Source organism: Eubalaena glacialis, chromosome 6 (genome assembly GCF_028564815.1).
Source record: "Eubalaena glacialis isolate mEubGla1 chromosome 6, mEubGla1.1.hap2.+ XY, whole genome shotgun sequence".
In the NCBI taxonomy this organism is placed as follows: Eukaryota; Metazoa; Chordata; class Mammalia; order Artiodactyla; family Balaenidae; genus Eubalaena; species Eubalaena glacialis.
In genome coordinates this window covers 59,700,268-59,717,551 of record NC_083721.1, presented here as the reverse complement: position 1 = coordinate 59,717,551, position 17,284 = coordinate 59,700,268, and the positions used below count along the sequence as shown (strand labels likewise).

Below are 17,284 nucleotides of genomic sequence, written 5' to 3'. Positions count from 1 at the left end.
ACTCTGGCAAGATAATAATGGAGAATACAATTTAACCACTTAAGACACAAAGCTATATGCTTATTACAGAAAAATTAGTCAACTAATTCAAGATTTCACCCAGGAACGTGTTGCATGGCGTAGAGTGATTTAAACTTCAGCTCACACCTTTAAGTGTGTTTAGCTATAAAAGTGTGCAGACCAGTATAGCTACAAAATATCGCAACCTATCTTTGTGAGGACAGATCCTTAAACAGAAGGATGGTTTGAGCTTTGTGATCACCATCTAGGTGATGGAAAGACTCTTCAACAATACTAGGTAAGCAGAGCCTTTCCTTAACCATTTTATTTAATTTCAGTACAGCTAACTTTTCATTGTCATATGCTAAGGAGCAGGAATGAGACAGACAATCCAAAAATAGAGAAACTGAAAAACTATTTTTAGTTCTGAATTTTTTATGTAGTCAGAAATAGACAAAGACAGAAGGAAAATGTACACAAACAACTGCAGGAACACTTTCATACTTTTCAGCAGTTGCCCCAAATCAGGCTTTGCCTTGGAGAGGGGAAGTGCAGGGGGGAGGGAAGCCGCTTCCAGCTTTTGCCCAAACTGAGCTTCGTGGTTCTGGTGGCTTCCCCACCCCCAGTCACCAAGCCCATCAACCTAAAACAGTCTACCAGCACAGAGGTTAACAAGTCTCTCTCCTTTCTCTTGCCCTAAGAAAACACTATGGATTTTTGTTTACTGCTTCAAATAAACATCCCCTCTGGGTTTATGTTCGAGTCTGATACTTCTATTTGTTTAGGGTTTATAAGTTCATAGAGACTCTATTTGTGATGTGGCTACCGTCTGAGAACACAACAGGCAGGTGGCATTTAGCTCAGAGCCGCATGGAAACGGGTGCACTGATGCTCCTGACTGTGGTCCCCATAAGGACGGTGAAAGGTCAGCCCAGGGAGCCACTGCAAAAATGTTCAACAAATACACAATTAAATACATTGTCTATATTTTATGTTGTATATGTAATTATGTCTATAGTTTATATTTTATATGGTAGCATACAATAAATAGTGGTCACCTATGAAATACATTAATTTATACTAAATATGTAAAATAGAATGACAGCTCCCAAATCAGCAAAAAGAAACAATGCTAAAGACTGGTCTTGAGAGCCAAGGAAACAACGTCATTAATTTCACACCAGGATTTGAACTCTGAGGTGTTACTGAACTTTCTTCCTATGGCTCCAGGCCTTGTCTCCAAAAAATGAGGGCCAGGCTTACAGGATGTGCTATTGACATCTGAATTGGAGCTTCCCCAACAGGGATATCTTTTCAGGTTTTGGTTTTCTCATTCTACAGTTTATATCTGACAGCAGCAACAGGTGTATGGAAAAGGAAACGAGATCCAAAAGGGCAAAGGCCATTTCCTTCTTCTGTCTTAACGCTCTGGCTCGACGGGCAGCGTGATTACAAGCCCCTGGCATGAGCACTTGGACAGACCACCCCAGCTGTCCTGAAACTTGGCTGCACGTAGCTCTCAGGCAGGTGTTTGGCTCAATGTTTGTGTTCAGACCCAGCCAGGACTCACTGTTAGCAGGAGATCCAAGTACAATATTCCCGAAAAACATTGGGCGGTATTCTGGCACCTATTATGAGCTGGATAAACAGTGGATAACAGTGCCTGCCTCTATTTCACAGACTAGGGAGGGAAATAAATATCTAACAAGCCCAAAACAAATATAAATTATAAAATATGATTTGTAAAAGGACTGAAAGAACAACAGAGAGAATATAATCTGAGCTGGAAAGGGCTAGTAGGGTTTTTCTGAAAAACTAACACTGAACTTAAGCCCTGAAAGACAGGCAACCAACAAGGCATGGAATATAGGAAAGGAAATTTCAGGCAGGGCACGCAGGGTGGGATGGATCTTTAAACAAACAGAAGGAAGGCCACCATGAGAGTGGTGTGGAGAGGGGAGAAAGGTGATAGAAAGGGTCAGGACAGGTAAGGAGTTTAGATTTATATAAAATACAGGGGAACACAAACCAGAGTGATATGACCTAATTTAAATTTTAAAAGAAAAATCACTCTGGTTGCTGTGAAGCAAACAGACTGAAGGGAAGCAAATGGAAATGGAACTCAAAAGGAAATTTTGATGATTTAGAAGAGAATGCTATTAGGGGAGATGCGGAGAAGTTAAAGTAATTGAAAAATAGCTTTGTAATCAATAGCTTTTTAATCAATTAGAAGTGGGGGTGATAGAGAAAGCAGTATCAAGATCTACTTCCAGGTTTCTGTTTGGACATACAGGTGGATAGAGATGCCATTTCCTGGTGGGAAAACTAGAGGAAGAGCAGGATCAGAGGCAGGGGAAGTGTATGCAAGGCAAGGGGAAGGATGAGATCAAGAGTTCGGTTATGTCGTGTTCAGCTGGAAATACCTGAGAAATATCTCAGTGGAGATATCAGGTAGGCTACAGGATATGAGTCAGAAGTACAGAAAAGGGTTGTGGGCTAAAGACATACATTTGGCAGTCACCAGCATGTACACGTTATTTGAAGCCATGGCTGTAAAAGAATGTGAGAACATAAGAGAAGAGAGTTCTCAACAAGAGATGGCAGATGTTAACCAGAAATATTGTGGTGATCATTTCACAATGTATACAAATATCGAATCGTGTTGTACATCTGAAACTAATATAATATTATATGTCAATTACACCTCAATTTAAAAAAAAAAGTAAATGATTCAAAGCATATATCTTAATTCAGACCAATGAGAGCAAGCAGAATTTTTCTGTGGACTTCTGGGGAAGTCTGAGCTTGCTTCAAAAAAAAAAAGAAGAAGAAGGTTCAGATCAGAGACACTGTAACACTGGCTGGATAGAGGCAGAGGAAGAAGGAACGGGAACTCGGATGGAAAAGTCAGAGAGATAAGTAAGAGAAAGAGAAGGAAAACCGGAGGAGTGTGGTACACGAAGGCAAAGGGGTGGGGGAAGGGAAGTGTCAAGGAAAAGAGTTGTCCCTTGTCTTGAATGCCGCTAGGAGTCTGATCATAAGAGAGCTGAAAAGCACCCAGTGGGTGGGTTAGGCAGCACCAAGGCTTTTAGTGGTCTTAACAGGAGCAAATCTGATGGCGTAGTGGAACAAGAATGGGATGAATGGTGAACTAAGCAGGAGAACGCACAGTATACTGAGAAAACTGTTTGAAAAGCTTGGCTATGCTGAAGAGAAACTAGCTAAGGTAGGTGCTGGAAGGAACTTTATTTTTAAATAATAATAATTTAAAAAAATAATAATATTGGCATACTGACAGTACAGGTCCAGTAAAGAGGGAGAGGCTGGGGGGAGTGAGGAACGGAAGGACTGTGGACCTCTAGATGGTGGGACGGTACCCTGGGCACATCCAAAGGGACTGGTGTTTGAGGGGAAGAGAGCCTTCCTTAGTTATGAAGATGAGATGCTCTAAGTTCTCAGTGAAGTAGCTGGTGAGATCATCTCAGAGCCAGGGGCAGGAAAGTGGGCTAGAAGTTTGAACAGAGTGAACGTATGAAATAGCCGTGCTATAAAATGGTAGAATAACTTCACTTGAGAAACAGAGAGATGTTGCCAAGCAGTGCTGGGTCTCTATTTGAGTTTGGTTGTCAAGAATATGCAGTACCATCATCCAGCTCAGTCTGCTTTCACTTCCCTCATTCTCCTCTGGAATCCCTCACCCAAAGCCAGTTTTTGCCATTTTTCATATCATGTGATGACAGACAATAATCCCACCTTCCGAGACCAACTAATCCCCTAACAGCTGCATGAGCTGATTCTATACTTCAAGCCCCCAGCGTCCTCTCTCCTATGCACAGCCTCTATCAAGCCACCAAAACAATAATAGGAAGGATGGAAGTAGCCTCCCCCTTGCTTGTTTCCACTCATGTTCCTGGAGTTCTGACTCTACCTTACTTAGGTCTGGAGAATATAACACAGCTGTCCCTGGGAAGTGAGATTCAGCATTGACTCAACTTGCTTCACTTTTGTGTAGAATCTGATGCTAATGACAGGTAGACAAATAGAATTTATAGGTCATGTCATATGCGGGCTACACAAAGATAAACAACTACATGGATGGGGAAGGCAGACAGGTTCACTGGGAACCTGATACCCCATTCCTATGTCCCGCTAGCTTTCCGGTATGACATAAATAGTAAAATACTAGTAAGCACCAAAACAAAAACATCTGATGCCTCCAATGAAAGTTTCTTGCTGTATCAGTGCGGAAACTTTGAAAACCATAATCGTCCTGTACAGCAGAACTAGACAATCAATCCTTTGATATGGTTTTGAGCTTTTAAAGAAAAATATAGCTACTACCCAAATGGATTCTTTACTATTTCAAAGTCTAGAGCTCGAAGGCACATACATAAAATTTAATATGAAAAAGATGTGCAGTTTGATCTTGATAAGCAGGCAACCAAGATACTGATATGTAGCTTTTAATCTGACTTCAATTTCTGACAATATCTTTTTGAGCTCATTCTCTGGCACCAAGATCAAATGCCCTTCTTTATAGGTCTCAAACAAAGAGAAGCCTAAAAAGGAAGCCACACTGAGCAGAAATCCTTTCCACATATTACCACTGGAGTTTACTCAAACTGAAATTTTTTTCTTTTTCTCAGCTTAGTGGAGAACGTGATGAGCAAGAAAGGAATGTGTTCAAGCTCATTAGTTTTTCTTTCTCAAACTGGAATTTTAATTTTTAATTTAAGCTTAGTTCAGCTGTAACTAACTCAGAATTTGAGAGGAGAGTAAGTGAAATATTTTCTGCAAAAAATAGACAAACAGAAAAACAAGAAAACCCAACTACCACCCTGAATTCTAAAAACTGCAAGTAATTCTTCATACTCCCTAGGAGGTATCGGCTAACTGAAATGTGTAAGCAATATTCCTTTCCAAAATAAGTGTCAGCTGTGTTTCACAGTTTTCACTCGGCAGTGTGTGAGGATCCCCTGAAAACTGCAGTGCATTTTTCAAAGAGCAGTGCACTTGCATGGAAGCCAATGGCAAGGCGAGACAGATGAAATGCATGGTTCCCATTCATCTTTTTAATAAACAGAAAAATGAAAAGAAATAAGGCAACCATATTTGAATATGTTTAAGCCACCCTTACAGGGCACTGCTGGAAAGAAGTTCCAAAGTACTAAAATGATTCTTTAAAAACAAAGCAGAATCAGAAGAGCAGAAAGGCTGATTGGAAAAAAGCAATTCACTCGACTCAAGCAGAATGAGCTGCCATGAATACTGGCTCAAAAACTAAACAGGCTCTACTATCTTAGCATTAGCTGCTCTGCCCCTGACAGTTCTTAATTTGCAACAACTTACCTCATCTTAAGACTTTTTTCCAGTGCCGCTGTCTCCAGGAACATGACACACAAATCCAAAACCATGGCAATTCATACAACATTTAAATTCAATCAAATGGAAGCACCATTTTGCCCGTAAAATTGGTATCAAATATAATTTTCTTTTACCTTGGTCTTTTCACCAACAATGTTCTTTTCCAGTTCTGCTATTTTCCGGTTTAGATGATCCAAAATCTCCTTCTCTTTCATAAGTTCAGTTGTTTCTGATTTTTGTTCTCCATCCAAGAGAGCACATTCCATATCCAACTGAGGACACAAAACAAAGCTCAGAGGTGTTTCACCTTCAGGGAAATTTTCAGCTGCCCCCTTTAGAGGTGTATTTTTAACAGCTACAAATTGCAAAAAGTATTACCATTATCAGTCAGATTATGGAGCCCAGAAAACACTCCAGAGAACCCATGTGAGACTCAGGATTCCTATATGAGAAAGTGGGGAGGCCAGAATATATTTGCTAAGAACACTAGTTATCTTCTCATTTACTTTTTCTATGATAACCCCTTTTCTGCTTACTTCTCAAGGATATTTTGCCTATTCGCTTAGATTCAAGCTCAAGCGTGAACGATCTTGGGAGCAGCCACGTCTCTGTTTGCCCCTAGAGCATGGGAAATGAAAATTACACTCAGCCCAGCACACAAGCGCTGCATTCCTAGCAATGCCAGCAGGAGGGGCTTCCCAGGGTCTGTGCATAAGATGACAGGTGAGCAGTCCCCTTCCACACATGGGCTGACTGCATCATCCGTGAGTACAGACATGCAGATACTTCTTAGGCAGAGTTAGCTGCTTCTTCTCATTCCATGGAGGTATTAAAAAATCGCCCCTTTCTTTAATTATGTAAATCCCCCCATAGTGCCAAGAGGATACCCAACTCATACTTAACGTGCTTAGAAAATGTTTGTTGGATTTGAACTTAAACGCCTAAATACATGGTACCTCAGCTGACAGATCTTGAAGCAGCTCAGAAAGCATACACTAGTTAAGACAAAGTCGGTTATATATAACGCACATTAAAAATGGCTTCATATGTTCATCTCATTGGATGAAAAAAAAAAAACCCAGAAAGAAGAAGGAAACATTAAAAAAAGCATTTCTACCCCACATATGTACCCCTTTTACACAGCTACAAATTGCTCATGTTGACCTCTATGCATTCTGCCCCCCAAGGCCTGTGCCCTAATAGGCATTGATATATTTAAGCTAAAGGAAAGAAAGAAAAATGAGAGAGGGTAATAAGTGAACTTGTGGTTTATACCTCTCTGGAAGATTCCTCCATCTGGTCATTTATATCTTTGATTTTTTGTTCAAGTTCCTCGAGGTTGTTCAGAATTGCTATCCGGGACTCTTCCATCGCAGTCAACTCCTGAATCCTTTGTTCTTCACTTATACCCTCTGGGGTCTGTGATTAATCAACACAGAAAAGGGCTAGTCACACTTCAATTCCAGAATTTCCCAGTTAATAAACCAGTCACAAGTCTAGCATTTCACAGTCTGTGTCTATTTGGATTCTATAATAAAAGCATCCTTGTGATTGTTTATTTGGAACTCTGCATTTTCCCATAAACCCTCAGTACATAGGGGCTTAGTTTAGCTCCTACAAACCAACTTCAGTGTACATATTCATGTCCTTTTAAAGCCAAAATAACTAAGAGGTTATACAGATGAGGAAGCTGTGGTCCACAGAGATTGTCGTGACTTCTCTCAGGTTATAGACAAAGTTCAGCAGAGCAGAGAACTAGAATCTGGACTAGACTTTCGACAACCTCCTCCGGGATGTCTCTTGGGCACGCTGCTACCTTCATCATAAGCTCCATACTCTCTCCCGTCTCCAAGCGAGTACATATCCTACCACAGTCTCTAGAATCTCTGTTGGGTCCCACTGCTTGGGTTATCTGCAAATGAGCAAGCACTCTTATTTATTTCCTTTCCAACACAAGGTGGAGAAGAGGGACATGGCATTTGGCCTCACCTCACTGAAATGTTCCCCAAAGTTAATAACCAGGACAACACAAGGCTTTATTACTTTAGTGACCTCCCAAATGATTTAAAGCTACACACTTAATATTAAGTTAATTCATGTTTCAGTTTTTGCATTAGCACACTACTTATCGGTCTTTATCCTATGTAATGATTAAAACACTAACTGGGCCAATGCACTTTTGTGACATGAAATAGGATACTGGCCATTATTCATAAAATTATTTCATGGAAAAACTGAGATCCTTAACAAGGAATGAGAAAGTCAGGAAAGAAATTAAGTGAGAGAGGACATACTTATACCCCAAACAGAGTTATGACAAATGTCCGGGAAAGAAAGGAACATTTAGATGATACACACAGCCAAAATATGACTACTGATTATTTTAAGAAGAGAATACAGTGAATTGAAAACAGCTTCTTCTCTTAAGAATTTCAGGTTAGTTGTTTTGGATATCACCTCATGGAGACCAGTCTTTCTGTAAGTGAAGGGGCACCCGTATTGGTAAATTATTTATTTAATTTTATCTCTCTTTGAAAAAGAAGTAATTTCTTTACACCAGTAAGTCAATAATTATATAATTTCACAATTGGAAATTGGAAACAGCAGCCTAGTTAATTATTGAAGATTACTCACTAACCACTGAAAAGAATATTCAAATTAACTAAAGAAACCATTAACATTTTGTGTTCCTTACTAAGTTCATTTAGTGTTTAACAATCCTAAAAATTACTGTAACACGATAGGCATCATGTTGGGTTCTTTATTCTTTATTCATATTCTTTATTCTTTACCCTACTTCCCTGCTCCTGAAGATTAAACCATTGAGAAGTCAAGTATCTCAGGTTGACTAGAACAAAGGTATGCAGGCCTTCCAAGCCTTGACATTTAGCTTTTGTTTGTTTGTTTGTTTGTTGACATTTAGCTTTTAAATTGTCATCTTAATTCCAGTATCTTATGAACTAGTAAAACAACTGCTGATCTTTCTTCACATACAATGAATCTCATTGTCCTAATGCTTGGGTGCCTGTTTTAGGGCATGAGGAATGCTTACAACAGTGAATGGCATTCCTAAATCACTGACAAGTAATCCTAGCAGGAAAGCTTCAAGAAGGCCAGTATCCTGTCGGGTCAACATTTCATATTAGGTTTCAACTTCCAGCATGGTTTAAAAATATTTCTCTCATTGGTGGAAGCAAAGCATCAAAAGAAAACAAAAACTGAACAATCTGCAAAACTATAAAGATAGATAATAGTGGCAATTATAAGTATCTGTACAGCTCAAAGTTTCTAGAAAATTTATCACAATAGGTATATTTAATGATAAACAGCTTAAGAGTCTGTTTGTAGCAATAAATGTTATCTAGGTAATGACTGTTTTTTATTGTTAAGTTGTTTATAAAAAGCAAAATCTTCAAGAGGCATTCTAAAACTCTGGTTTGTAATAGACTGGGATGAGGATACTGTAATATCATTTATATCCAAATAAAAAAACAATAGAGAGCCAAGGGTGTGGTAGCCACTGAATAGCTTTAGTTTATGGTGACAGAGAAAAGTGAAATTTTGATCTATCCAAGTTTTTTTTTTTTTTTAATAGTAATGTATAGGGTACTACTGAGAGTGACGTGTTTTAATGAAAGCACATATATGTGCATCCCCAAATATGCTGTCTTTGAGGTAACTTGATCCACACACACATAGAAAGGGGAGACAGTAGGGACAAGACAGTTTGCATCAACCTTTTTTCTTTTTCTTTGCAGATTTCTTCTTAGAAACCACTTGCGACCAGAGAAGTTTGCGAGTGTGAGGACTTTCCACTGCAGACAGAATGATTACTCAAGAAGAGAAGAGTGGAAAAGTTTTCATCACAAGGGAAGAAAACATTTTTTGGCAAATACATGAGGTGATGGATGTTAACTAAATTTATTGCAGTAATCATTTTGCAAAATATGTAAGTCAAGTCATTAGGTTGTACCCCTTAAATTTATACAGTGCTGTATGTCAATTATATCTCAGTAAAACTGCAAGGGAAAAAAAAAAAAGAGAAGAGTGAGCTATTCTCGGCTTTCACCTCAAGTGGCGGTAGACAGGTTCACAAAAGCCAATTAAAATGAGCGTATTTCCAAGGTCATCTACATCTTTAAGTCTTAGGTAAAGCAAAGTCTAGAATGGTAAATCTCAGGCTTCCTAAATATCATTAACATCTTTGTTTCATTAAACCAGCTTAGAGTGTTTTTCACATTCCTCTCTTCTCCATTAATCCTACGAACATTGTACTTTGTTGAGTAACTAATCCAGTGAGCAGATTACTCAAAGAGGAAGAGCATCTAAAACAAATAATCAGGACTTCTTCTTCTTTTTTAAGATTCCTCTATCTTCTGTCTCGAGGTAACATATGTCTGTCTTCAAAGAGTAATAAATGAAAAACCCATTGCCTCTCAGCTGCACTCTGTCTAAGCTGCCGTGTGGTACCCAGAGGTGCCCTTGATGTTCCCTGTGTCTAAAGGAGGCACAGTCTTCTATTGCGTGCCACAGGGGAGCTGCTCCAAGCTTCAAAGGCCTCCTATTTCACAAAAGCATACTGGAGCAATGAAAAACATCTGTCATGATCCGCTCATTTACACCCAACAGCTTTCTTGTCAAAGCCCTCTTCAGGAGGAAACCTATTTCCCAAAAGTTAGTCCTTAGAGCACACAGCTCACCACTTCAGCAAAAGTCTGGCAGATCTCTGTGAAGGAAGAAAGGGGAAGAATTTAAGACAAAAAGGCAGTGCAGGAAGCCCAATGGCAGATGACAACAGCTCAGATGTTCAAATGATGGGTCATTTACTTTGCCTGAAACCAACAACTTTTGATTTCTACCCAGATCCTAGTTTCTAACAGTTGCAACTTTCTGGCAAGAGGGACAGATGTCCTATCAGAATTACTCTCCCTTGAGAATAAGTAAGGTAAACCTAGTCATTAGAAGAAAGAAGAATTGAACAGTCCAGAGTCCTGATGAATACAATGGGAGAACTCCATAGGTAGATAAGGATTTCTGACTAGGAACATTCAGTCAGAAAGTCTTGTTGCAGCCAAACAAACAAAAATAAAAGCAAAGACACAAATTTCCCTGAATAATACTCCCTGTGATAAACTACCTGCAGAATTTAGTATGATAACATCTTTCTCTTAAAGAATCAGTATGTGTCCTCTTATAAGAAAAATCTAATTAATGTACCTTTTTAAATTTTTGGCTCTTCGGGCATGACTGCCAAGAAATTTAATGGTCAGAGTTACTTAAATAAATTAATAAATCTAATTTATCTTTCAATAAATAAATTCTTGTGACTATGGTACCTGCTTTTTCTCTTATTTACTATTTTTGGTGTTCAGACTTTATTCTAATAAAATTGATGTGTTTTATTATAAGGTCTCTTAAATCCTTTCTAGAAAACAGGTAAGGGAATAATTTTTTTTTATTTCATAGAAAAAAACTTTCTTAACCTGTGTGAAAAATATAGCACCAAAAGATCTTCCCTGAACTCCTTTTAAGAAATCCTCAAATTTGGAAGACACTTTTAGATCAGCAAACAACTGGAAGACTAAGTAATAATTATGACTACATATAAATGTCCTATACATTGAAAAAAAATCATTAATAAAGCCAAGGGGAAGACAAATCATGATAAAAGACTAATTTCCTTCCAACAAATAGCTCCTACTACTGAGTAAAAACAAGACAAAACATTTTTAAAAGATGGGTGAAGAGGAAGACAAGGGAGATCAAGATGGCAGAGCAGCAGGACGCCGAGCTCACCTCTCTGACGAACACATCAAGAATACATCTAGTGGGAAGACATGGAGTTCGCGTCTCCCCACAACTAGGGCGCCTGCTGGTTGCTGGTGGAGGACCTCAACGCCCAAGGAGACGGGAGGAACACCTGAGTGACTGGGTAGGACATGGGGGGAGTGAGGGGGGAGGAGAAGTGGAGGCTGGACAGGACCAGTGCCCCTGAGGGGTGGCTGGGAGGGGGGACAGGTTCCCACTCCTGGAGGGACCCTCAGGGGCTTGGAGGATAAGGGGGAGCACACCTAGCGTTTCCCCAGCCCAGTCGGGCCCCAGAAAGCCTGCGGGGCTCTCGGGCCAGGTCCTCCACCTTCTGAGGCCCCCTCTGGGCTGTGCTGGTACTAGTGGGGTAGGAGGGAAGTGGGGGGAGAAGAGGAGAGGCGGATGGGAGGGGGCCTCAGGGATCAGAGGACCAGGGGAGGCACAGAAGGCGTTTCCCCCACCCTCTCAGCCTCAGGAAGCCTGTTGGGCTCCCAGTCCTGGTCCTCTATTCTCCGAGGCCCCCTCCAGCCTTGTGGGCCCTAGGGCTGTGGGAGAGAGGGAGGAGGGGGAAAGAGGAGGAGAGGCGGTCAGGGAGGGGCCCTCTGGGATCAAGAGGATCAGGGGAGGCACAGAGAGCATTTCCCCCACCATCTCAGCCTCAGGAAGCCTGTTGGGGTTCCAGGTCTGGTCCCCTGCCTTCTGGGGCCCCCTCCTGCCGTGTGACTCCTAGGGGCATAGGAGGGAGAGGGAGAAGAAGAGAGGCCAATGGGGAGGGGCCCTCCAGGATTGGAGGATGAGGGGGGAATGTGCCTAGTGTTTCCCCTGCCTACTCGGGCCCCGTGAGCCTGCTGCGGTCCTGGATGGGGTCTTACAACCTCCAAGGCCAGAGGCACTCCTGGGCCCCTCCTGCTGAGCCTAAGCCCCACCCCTCCCCAGGGCCTTTTCAGGCCCTGTGGATCTTAAGCATATGCCCCGCCCACTGCCTAAACCTCGCCCCCGCCTAAGCCCCGCCCCCCCACAGCTAAGGCCTTTTCCGGCTTTTTTTTTTCTCCTCTTTTTTACTTTTGTGCTCTGTTTTACCTTCCGGTTGTTGTTTCGTCTATATTTTTATTTTTTCATTCTTTCTAACATATTTGTTGCTTTTCTAATCTTATTTTACTTTTTATTCTTTGTTATTGTTCTCCTCCTTTTTTTCTTTGTTCTTTTCTTTTTTTCCTGCCCCACACAGTTTGCGGGATCTTGGTTCATGAGCCAGGGGTAGGGCCAGAGCTCCAGTAGTGGGAGCTCTGAGTACAAACCACTAGACTAACAGAGAACCTCAGACCCCAGGGAATATTCATCTGAGTGAGGTCTCCCAGAGGTCCTCATCTTGGCACCAAGACCCAGTTCTACCTAGCAGCCTACAAACTCAGTGCTGGAAGCCTCAGGCCAAACAACCAGTAAGATAGGAACACAATCCTATCTATCAAAAAAAAAAATGAGATGACAAAAAAAAATATGTCACAGATGAAGGAGCAAGGTAAAAACCTACAAGACCAAATAAATGAAGAGAAAATAGGCTGTCTACCTATTCTACCTAATCTACCTGAAAAAGAATTCAGAGTAATGATAGTAAAGATGATCCAGAATCTCAGAAATAGAATGGAGGCACGGATTGAGAAAATACAAGAAATGTTTAAAAAAGATCTAGAAGAACTAAAGAACAAACAAAGAGTGATGAACAACACAATAACTGAAATGAAAAATACACTAGAAAGAATCAATAACAGAATAACTGAGGCAGAAAAACGAATAAGTGAACTGGAAGACAAACTGCTGGAAATAACTGCCGAGGAGCAGAATAAAGAAAAAAAGAATGAAAAGTATTGAAGACAATCTCAGAGACCTCTGGGACAACACTAAACGCACCAACATTCGAATTATACAGTCCCAGAAGAAGAAGAGAAAAAGAAGGGACTTCCCTGGTGACGCAGTGGTTAAGAATTCGCCTGCCAATGCGGGGGACATGGGTTCGAGCCCTCGTCTGGGAAGATTCCACATGCCGCGGAGCAAAAAGCCCGTGCACCACAACTACTGAGCTGCCCTCTAGAGCCCGCAAGCCACAACTACAGGCTTCCCTGGTGGTGCAGTGGTTGAGAATCTGCCTGCTAATGCAGGGGACACGGGTTCGAGCCCTGGTCTGGGAAGATCACACATGCCGCGGAGCAACTAGGCCCGTGAGCCACAACTACTGAGCCTGCACGTCTGGAGCCTATGCTCCGCAACAAGACAGGCCACGATAGTGAGAGGCCCGCACACCGCGATGAAGAGTGGCCCCCGCTTGCCACAACTAGAGAAAGCCCTCGCACAGAAACGAAGACCTAACACAACCAAAAAAAAAAAAATTAATTAATTAATTTTAAAAAAAAAAGAATAGCTCTTAAAAAAAAAAAAGAAAGAAAGAAAGGATCTAAGAAAATATTTGAAGAGATTATAGTGGAAAACTTCCCTAACATGGGAAAGGAAAGAGTCAAGCAAGTCCAGGAAGCACAGAGAGTCCCATACAGGATAAACCTTAGGAGAAATACATCAAGACACATATTAATCAAACAAAAAAAAATTAAATTCAAAGAAAGAATATTAAAAGCAGCAAGGGAAAAGCAAAAAATTACATACAAAGGAATTCTCATAAGGTTATCAGCTGATTTATCAGCAGAAACTCTGCAGGCCAGAAGGAAGTGGCAAGATATACTTTAAGTGATGAAAGAGAAAAACCTACAACCCAGATGACTCTACCCAGCAAAGATCTCATTCAGATTCGATGGAGAAATCAAAAGCTTTTCAGACAAGCAAAAGCTAAGAGAATTCAGCACCACAAAACCAGCTTTACAACAAATGCTAAAGGAACTTCTCTAGGCGGGAAACACAAGAGAAGAAAAAGACCCACAAAAACAAACCCAAAACAATTAAGAAAATGGTAATAGGAACATACTATCGATAATAACCTTGAATGTAAATGGATTAAATGCTCCAAACAAAAGACACAGACTGGATGAATGGATACAAAAACAAGACCCATATATACGCTGTCTACAAGAGACTCACTTCAGACCTAGGGACACATACAGACTGAAAGTGAGGGGATGGAAAAAGATATTCCATGCAAATGGAAATCAAAAGAAAGCTGGAGTAGCAATTCTCATATCAGACAAAATAGACTTTAAAATAAAGACTATTACAAGAGACAAAGAAGGACACTACTTAATGATCAAGGGATCAATCCAAGAAGAAGACATAATAATTATATATATTTATGCACCCAACATAGGAGCACCTCAATACATAAGGCAAATGCTAACAGCCATAAAAGGGGAAATCGACAGTAACACAATAATAGTAGGGGACTTTAATACCTCACTTACACCAATGGACAGATCACCCAAACAGAAAATGAATAAGGAAACACAAGCTTTAAAGACACAATAGACCAGATAGATTTAATCGATATTTATAGGACACTCCATCCGAAAACAACAGAATACACTTTCTTCTCAAGTGCACACGGAACATACTCAAGGACAGATCACATCTTGGGTCACAAATCAAGACTTGGAAAATTTAAGAAAATTGAAATCATATCAAGCATCTTTTCTGACCACAATGCTATGAGATTGGAAATCAATTACAGGAAAAAAACTGTAAAAAACACAAATACATGGAGGCTAACAGTGTGCTACTAAATAACCAAGAGATCGCTGAAGAAATCAAAGAAGACATTTAAAAATACATAGAAACAAATGACAACAAAAACACGATGACCCAAAACCTATGTGATGCAGCAAAAGCAGTTCTAAGAGGGAAGTTTATAGCTATTCAATCTCACCTTAAGAAGCAAGAAAAATCTCAAATAAACAATCTAACCTTACACCTAAAGCAACTAGAGAAAGAAGAACAAAGAAAACCCGAAGTCAGTAGAAGTCAAGAAATCATAAAGATCAAAGCAGAAATAAATGAAATAGAAATGAAGAAAACAATAGCAAAGATCAATAAAACTAAAAGTTGGTTCTTTGAGAAGATAAAATTGATAAACCTTTAGCCAGACACATCAAGAAAAAAAGGGAGAGGACTCAAATCAATAAAATTAGAAATGAAAAAGGAGAAATCACAACTGACACTGCAGAAATACAAAGGATTACAAGAGACTACTACAAACAACTCTATGCCAATAAAATGTACAAACACAAAGAAAAGGACAAACTCTTGGAAAGGTACAATTTTCCAAGACTGAACCTGGAAGAATTAGAAAATATAAACAGACCTATCACAAGTAATGAAATTGCAACTGTAATTAAAAATCTCCCAACAAACAAAAGTCCAGGACCAGATAGCTTCACAGGCAAATTCCATCACACATTTAGAGACGAGCTAACACCTATCCTTCTCAAACTCTTCCAAAAAATTGCTCAGGGAGGAACACTCCCAAATTCGTTCTATGAGGCCACCATCACTTTTATACCAAAACCAGACAAAGGTATCACAAAAAAAGAAAATTACAGACCAATATCACTGATGAACATAGATGCAAAAATCCTGAACAAAATACTAGCAAACAGAATCCAACAACACATTGAAAGGATCATACACCATGATCAAGTGGGATTTATCTCAGGAATGCAAGCATTTTTCAATATTCGCAAATCAATCAGTGTGAAACACCATATTAACAAATTAAGGAATAAAAACCATATGATCATCTCAATAGATTCAGAAAAAGCTTTTGACAAAATTCAACACCAATTTATGATAAAAACTCTCCAGAAAATGGGCATAGAGGGAACCTACCTCAACATAATAAAAGCCATATATGACAAACCCAAAGCAAACATCATTCTCAATGGTTAAAAACTGAAAGCATTTCCATTAAGATCAGGAACAAGACAAGGATGGCCACTCTCGCCACTCTTATTCAACATAGTTTTGGAAGACTTAGCCATGGCAATCAGAGAAGAAAAAGAACTAAAAGGAATACAAACTGGAAAAGAAGTAAAACAGTCACTGTTTGCAGATGACATGATACTATACGTAGAAAATCCTAAAGATGCCACTAGAAAACTACTAGAACTAATCAATGAATTTGGTAAAGTTGCAGGATACAAAATTAATGCACAGAAATCTCTGGCATTCCTATACACTAACGAAAAAACAGAAAGACAAATTAAGGAAACAATCCTATTTACCATCTCAACAAAAAGCATAAAATATCTAGAAATAAACCTACCTAAGGAGGCAAAAGACATGTACTCAGAAAACTATAAAACACTGATGAAAGATGATACAAACATATGGAGATATATACCATGTTCTTGGATTGGAAGAATCAACATTGTGAAAATGACGATACTACCCAAAGCAATTTACAGATTCAGTGCAATCCCAATCAAAACACCAATGGCATTCTTCACAGAATTAGAACAAAAAGTGTTACAATTTGTATGGAAACACAAAAGACCCCGAATAGCCAAAGCAATCTTGAGAAAGAAAAATGCAGCTGGAGGAATCAGGCTCCCCGACTTCAAACTATACTACAAAGCTACAGTAATCAACACAGTATGGTACTGGCACAAAAACAGAAATATAGATCAATGGTACAGGATAGAAACCCCAGAGATAAAGCCACACAAATATGGTCACCTAATTTATGACAAAGGAAGCAAGAACATACAATGGAGAAAAACAGCCTCTTCAATAAGTAGTGCTTAGAAAACTGGACAGCTAAATGTAAAAGAATGAAACTAGAACACTGCCTAATAACATACACAAAAATAAACTCCAAATGGATTAAAGACCTAAATGTAAGACCGGAGACTATAAAACTCTTAGAGGAAAACATAGGAAGAACGCTCTTTGACATAAACCACAGCAGGATCTTTTTTGACCCACCTCCTAGAGTAATGAAAATAAAACAAAAATAAACAAATGGGACCTAATGAAACTTAAAAGCTTTTGCACAGCAAAGGAAACCATAAACAAGACGAAAAGACAACCCTCAGAATGGGAGAAAATATTTGCAAATGAAGCAACGGACAAAGGATTAATCTCCAAAATATAGAAACAACTCATGGAGCTCAATATC

At 39.7% G+C, this 17,284-nt stretch overlaps 1 protein-coding gene across 6 annotated transcripts in view; it reads right to left on the bottom strand.

Moving 5' to 3' along the window:
- Positions 1-17,284, bottom strand: part of PHLDB2 (pleckstrin homology like domain family B member 2) — a 232,468-nt gene that overhangs the window by 47,011 nt on the left and 168,173 nt on the right. For all 6 annotated transcript variants that reach the window (XM_061194159.1, XM_061194163.1, XM_061194160.1 and 3 more), the window contains 2 exons: positions 6,640-6,783; positions 5,499-5,636 (listed from right to left, as the gene is read on the bottom strand). In XM_061194159.1, the coding sequence (XP_061050142.1) occupies positions 5,499-5,636; positions 6,640-6,783 (282 nt within the window). The remainder of the gene's footprint in view (positions 1-5,498; positions 5,637-6,639; positions 6,784-17,284) is intronic.